General features: G+C 52.0%; 1 protein-coding gene across 1 annotated transcript; it reads right to left on the reverse strand.

The window, feature by feature from the left end:
- Window positions 1–605: 605 nt before the first annotated feature.
- Window positions 606–2,823, reverse strand: PG985_012542 (putative cryptochrome DASH; the record flags this gene model as incomplete). Its single annotated transcript, XM_066832308.1, has 2 exons — window positions 606–2,232; window positions 2,318–2,823. The coding sequence occupies 2 exons, from the start codon at window positions 2,821–2,823 to the stop codon at window positions 606–608; spliced, it is 2,133 nt and encodes a 710-aa protein (XP_066680358.1).
- Between the last annotated feature and the right edge of the window lie 4,090 nt (window positions 2,824–6,913).

Genomic DNA, 6,913 nt, shown 5'->3' on the forward strand with positions numbered 1-6,913 from the left:
AGGAAGTGGGAACCCGTTAGATGGGACTGGTGTTGCTGTGGTGTTGCGGTGCGGGCAGGCAGGCCTCGGGAATCAAGAGATCAGTAATCATCAGTAATCATCCAGGTTTTGTACTCTAGAACGCGGTCAGAAACCGCACCTGCTACATCAAGCTGTTACCGAGCTTGACAGTGTACAATTACAAATCAATAGAACATAAAGAGAACTTGAAAGATTTCCATTTTGTCTTTGGCAAAGAACCCAACCATCCAATCTCAAAACACCACACGCCTAGCAGCATGCATCATGGTATGGCTATATGATATGCTTAAAGTACAAATCTTCGAGAAAAGCGTTTTCCCCTCGTTGAGTCTCATGGGGCACCAGCACAATGTTTTCTTGGCGAACTATCTCTCGTCAATGCCTCCCAATCGTTCTTGACCATGCCGCACAACGCCGAGGAAAGGTCGAATCTCTCTTTTTTATTTTCAATGGTCATATCTCATCACAGGGGGATGGGCCTGGTGCGGAAGGTAACACGACACCGCATCAGGCTGGTAAAACATAGGTGTCGTCTGGTGGTCGACGGGCGACGGCATGGGGTAGAAAGCAACGCCTGCGGTACTCTACACTGGGCCCTGCGTGGGACCCCAAGGCATCGGCCTGCCGGGACCAGGGGGAGGAGGTCCGTACTGGACATACGGGTTCGGGTAGTACTGTCCCCCACGGCCGTTACCTCGATACCCTCCACCACCCCTGGGAAACCCCCTGTTCGGAGGTCCACCATAACCTCCTCTCCCACGGCCGCCACCTCCACCAGGACCACCACCTCCTCGACCACCCCGGAATCCCCCACCGCTTCTTGGACTACGAGGAGGATCAAACTGTGGATATTGCCTTTGCTGAGGGGCGTACTGGCCGCCATAGTTCATGTTGCCGTTGGGTACGTTCGCGGCGTTGTCGGACTGCTCAGCAAGAGGTGGCCTCTCGGTTACCACCTGTGTGTTTGTGGCGCTACGGATCCGACCATCCTTCCGACGCCGGTCAAAGGGCCGCTTGACGTGCTTGTTGGGCTTGCCGTCCACCGTGAACTCGATCTTCTTGATGGGATCTTCGGCCATGACAAGACCGGTGAGGTTGAGGCGTTCCCAGTCCTCCTTGGGCGTCGTGCAGCACTGGAATACATGCTCGAGCTTTTCGAGCGAGCGAACTTCAGGGACCCAGCGTCGGACATACTTGCCTTCCTTGTCATAGTCAAAAGCTTGTTTGACCGGGTTGAAGATTCGGGCCTCGCCTCTGGGATCGTTCCCCACGCCGGCCACGTATTGCCAGTTCGCCCAATTGGATGACACATCGTAATCGACGAGGAGCATTTCGTACCACTCAGCACCATAGCGCCAGTCGATATTGAGGTGCTTCGCGACGAAGCTTGCAACATTTTGGCGAGCTCGGTTGGATGTATATCCAGTGTGCAGCAACTCGCGCTGAGTTGCGTCGATCAAGCCCATGCCAGTTGTCCCGTCCCAGATACGGCGGAGGGTACGGTCGACATCTTCCGCCGCCTCCGTCTCCGACTGCTGTTGGGTGCCCTCCTTTTTCTTAGGGGTTTTCCACTTGTGGCTGTGGTCTTCGCGGAATCCCGATCGATGGAAGAGTTTGGTACCAAACTTCTTGTGGCAAAGCCGCATGTAGTCCCGCCACAGCAACTCGAACCGCACGCCTTTCGTCCCTTCATTTTCTCCTTGCCCGTATCCCTCGGCATCGGCGAACACCTCATCCTTGCTATCCTCGTAGTCGACCATTCTCCAGTGGACTTGCCTCCCGGTTAAGCAGCCCAGTGCTAGCCATGCTGATAATTTGGTGCTGAACTCGGTTCCGACAAGACCATTACGGTTAGTCTTGTACTCAAGAACAACACCGGACTTTACGATATGGTCCAGGCGAGCAAGAGCATTTGTCTCTCCGCCTGAGAACGGATGAGCAGATTCCGCGTCCTCGGGATACGGAGGAACGAAATGAATGAAGTCCTGGACCTTCTTCAACATTGCTTCTCTGAATTTATCCAGATCCGTTGGAATTTCGAATGGTGCCGCTTGAGGCGCAACAGCTGATGTGGGAGGGAATTTCGGGAGGGAAGCTTTAGGGGGCCTTGGCACTGTCTGTCTTGGTCTCTCTCGTAGCGGTTCCATGCTCTTCCTATATGTAGTGAAAACATCGGGCAGATCATGGGCATCCTCGAAGTTCAGATCACGGCTACACCATGGTTAGCCGCCATAATGCCACCCGCCGCCCAGGCAACAAATTGATAAGGAGTTTGGGGAAAATAGGGGTTTCTCACTCGTCGATAAAATACTTTTCGTCCACCCAAGGCTTGAACTCGATGCTCTCGCTTGCGCAAACCTTTGAGACGGCATCCTCCTCCCGTCTCTCTTCATATCCTTCTTGGGAAACCATCCAGGTTGCTCCAACTTTGAGCCCCTCTGCCTTCAAGCCATCGACCAGGCTCTTCAGGGTCTCGCTGAAGTGGCCGACTCGGATGACGAGGCCGCTTTCTAACGTTTCATACGACGTCTTTAAGTCCCAAATCGACTCGGCAACGAATTTGGCCCTGTGTGGGCCGCATCTCCAGAAGCCACCCACATCACTCCGGGCCTCGGGAAAGGGCGAATCGCTCCCGTCGTTGATAAAGCCGGAGGCCTCGTACTGGTTTGGAGTCACCACACAGACGGGCAACAGGTGTGTGAAGCCATGATCCTCAGTCGTGGCGAGGTGGTGTAGTATGGGGTTATCCGAGACTCGCAGGTCCCGGCGGATTAGATAGATGAGGACGTTGCTTTCCGACATCTTCCAATAATGGATATGACGTCAAAGGGGTATATATACACGTAGTATCTTGACGAAAACCAGCATACAGCTCTAAAAGGACCAACGAGACCTATCTGAGCTCATGGAGAAATCAACCATGAGTATCTCATCGAAAGTGAGAGAGTCAGAAGCGGGGACAAGAAGCCAGAATGGCCCACCTTGTCAGGTATATGGACCAGCTGTGGTGGACGACGAAGACGATAGTTTCGAAAAGGGAGCTGCTTTGACAATGTAATTTAGCTTCCGAGTATGCAGACAGGCAAGCAAGCAAGCAAGCAAGCGGGCGAGCCGGGAGGCAGCGTAGGGGACCAGGTAATGGAATAGCTGTGTGGTTTCGAATGTACAGGTCTATGATGTTTGGAAGGGTAATGGAAGCATAGGGGGGGTTTGGTCTGCTAGGCGAATAGACTTTGGAGGGCCATAGTGAGACGCACATACAAAATGGAAGCGATGATCACGATGATGATGATGATGAATATGGTCCAGGAACGAGACAAGTCGTGTGCATGTACGTAAGGGTATCCAAAAACCAAATACTGTACGGGCACACACAAAACGGGCAAGCCCGCAGCCGTTTCTACTAGCAGAATGGGAGGTCATGGCTGGTCTTATTAACGTTTAGGTTAGCTCGCCAGGGCTACGGAAAATGGATGATGGTCTGGGAAAGCGTGAGATCTCGAGAAGATTGAATAACACGGCGATCGGCTGGGTGGCCCTCTGGCTGGCTCTGGCTGGCGCTGGTTGGGTCACTCGGGTCACTTGGCTGTGGGTTTTCTGGAGGGTGCGCACCTGCGCAAGGCGCTTGCCCCCTTCTTGCCTTCCCACTAAGCGGAACCCATCAGTTTAAGGACGCGCTAGCAGGAACCTGCAGGACTACAGGCTGGACTGGCTGGACCCTGAATGCAGTATGTCATGGATATCTCAATTTTCCACAGTCATTGAGTAAGCTGGAAGTCCTGGTAGCTGGGAAGTCGATAGGGAACACCCGTCGACCGTGACCTACAGTAAGTACGTGTACTCCAGAACGAGCGAGGGCTAGCTTTTTTGATGTTTGATCGATTGATTGACGACCGCTTCAAATGCTCCGAAACACAGGTCGTGCTTTCTACTTGTTTTATATGCATTCAATGCCTTCTCGTGGTCATGCACCTTCTTCCTCACTTAGAATCGCAAATCGGCAACATGACCGAACCCGGTTGGTGGTCGGGGGTTTAGTGCGAGTGAGGAGGGTGAGCGAGCGCGGGCATGTGTGTGTGTGCGTGTGCGTCGTAGTGGATCCCGCCTCACTTTCACAATTGTCGTGATATGAGAACGAACTCCTCCAGCAAAATATCGCCTTACATGTCACGGCTATCAGATCCGCAAAGGTACTTTGCGGTGATGGGAACTTGTGCGTCAAGCTGCGAGCAAACGTCGTACCCGAACTGCTTGGCTGCAAAGATGCCTCGCCCAATGTTACATTTGCCAATGGTTTTGGCAGTCAGCTCGCAATACTACTTCGCACCCGAACGATGTAGGTCATGTACTTAGTTTCCAGGGTCCAAGCTCTAGCTCCGAACTACGTCAACGGTCATGATCTACGATCGCACAAGGACCGTCCAATCACTCCTCTTCCCCCGATTGCATGTCTCTCGCCAACCTAATTGCAAGGTCTTCTCTTTTGGGCTACTACAGGAACAACAAACTCCTCGTTCCGTCTCTTTTATCAGTAGTCATCAGTCACAGACTTGACAGACACTGACTGCCAACAACAGTATTGGGTATCGAAAGTTTGACGTCAATGACGCTTCGTCCGCAAAAGCATGCTCGGCCAGGATCGGAACTGTTGCGAGCCAGGTAGGACTACCCGACGACGTGCGTCGGTCTTCCCAGCCAGCGGGAGCCTCCCTTTTCTCGATCAACATGGCATATGGGCACTTTCCGCATCGCGAGGAATTTTACCATCTGCTTTCTTCTGCTGCACCGTTCTGCATGGCCCAACCCAATCTCCAATTCCCACGTGCGTCCGCAACTTGTCTACATGCAGATACCGCAAGCGGTAGCCACTGGTCTTGTACGTATCTATGGCTGGGGTCGCTGTGAGATCGCTTAGCTTGCTGTGCGTCGGTTAGATCTTGTGGCAGATCTGCTAATTGAGGCACGGTTAGGAGACGCCCCTCAGATATCGATCGATGGTACCACAGCAGCATGTGGGCAATGCCAACGCATGTCACATTAACCGAACCGAGATCCGGTGTGCGGCTTCGGGCGAAGAAAGAAAAAAAAAAAAAACAATAGCTGCGTGGTTGTTGTTTGGTTCGCCTGTCTCAACGGTTGATCCAGATCTAACTTATCTCCTTTACAGGTTGCTCCCGAAAGGCCGGGTTCTAGCATGTTCATCATATGAGCGGTGAGCATCACCCGCGACGACGACAAATGGCCCATCGGTTTGGAACCGCAAAGTTGTGAATGCAATTCCGTTTTATTCCTCGTATTGCTTTTTCGTCTGTTCCCGAAGTCCTGCGTCATCGCTGTCGATGCAGGTTTTTGCCGACTTCTGCGAGCATCGCAACGGCCAAGACATATTCATGCTGCTAACACCCAGCCTACCTGACCCAGACTACCCTTCTCGGGGGTCTTGCGACTTCCAACACGGGGGATACCATCCATTTATTGATATTATTTACGACATTACAAGAATTGTATTTGTTGTAGTCTTCTCTTTTTAACTCGAAGCAGTGATGAGATCCTTCTTCGGCCATCATCCCGCCGAAAGTGGCAGCGTCAATTCTTGCCTGAACGGGACATGTCGCACGCGCCCGAGAAATGCAGCTCTGACGTGAGGATATTGGGATAAACGATGCCTGCAGTGGCCGGATCTACTATGCAGCTCCCCCTACAAGCATCTTCCTTCGAGCCCTTGTCGTCGATATAAAGCTCACAGGAAGGCGGTACGAATCGGCTCGACACCTTTCGCTGGACCAGGCCCCGGCCACGTTACCCCAGATTTCCCTCCATGCAGCGTGATGACCCTACGCATGCACGGCGAATCTCGTGTGATGGGGGGATGCCATGCCATTCCCATAAGGCAGGATTGAGGCAGGACGAGCCGCTCGGCAATGCTGTGGCATCGGCAACTATAGCCGGGATGATTATATATTATGCCGCATGGCAATTGGACCAGGTGTGCCAACGTGTTGAGTTGACAAACATCCTCACATCATCGTCCCTGATCTCTGGAGTATCCCGTCAACGAGTATATCAAGGCAGGTCGTGCTACCTGATGTGCTATTCCAAGACATTTATGACGGAACTTTCGTTAGCATACGAAGAACGTGGCAGCCTAGACAACCCTTAGACCGGTGGGTGTCATTGGTAATATTGGGGCGATCAAAGGTGTCCATGACATCATGGCTCTCGTTGACATCCAAGCCATGAGGAACGTGAGAGACGCCAATAAACCCGGAAATGACCTTCATAGAGACTGTACCAGTAGAAGGCACAGCTATTGCATAGCAGATATATTCATTACCCCCAATACATGCCGCAACAGCCTACATATCCCTCTCTAACTGGACGTAGCAGAAGAAAAGGGGGTGTAGTAAGATTTCACTGGTACAGCCAAGACGACGAACAGATACAGAACGAAACGCTGTTATTGTTGTACTCTTTAACGACTGGGGTGCGGCTCTGCCGTACCGGCCTCCAGAGGAATATGGGACACGTGCTCCTATCCATCTATCTATCCTCCAATAGTATACATGTAGTCTTGAGACTAGAGGAGCATTTTGTGCCTCTTGGCTTACTTTCAGAACGAAATGTTGAAAGTCCAAAACATATCTATAAATATAATATAACAAACATCTGAATACTATCAATCGCTGACTAAATAAACCGTCTGTTTACACGCTATACCTAAAACCTACCCCAATTCAATTACCTGCCCACCTGCCTAGACCAGGACATAACGAAACGATACAGGCCAGCCGGTAGATCCGCCTGCCCTGGTTTATCCCAACTGATTTTTTGTCCCTTCTTTCTCTTGGAGGGGAAAGAAACACTCCCTTGACCTCGCCCGCCTGACCCATCA

This window comes from Apiospora marii, assembly GCF_038362585.1.
Source record: "Apiospora marii strain CBS 49790 chromosome Unknown utg000009l_segment0_segment0, whole genome shotgun sequence".
In the NCBI taxonomy this organism is placed as follows: domain Eukaryota; kingdom Fungi; phylum Ascomycota; class Sordariomycetes; order Amphisphaeriales; family Apiosporaceae; genus Apiospora; species Apiospora marii.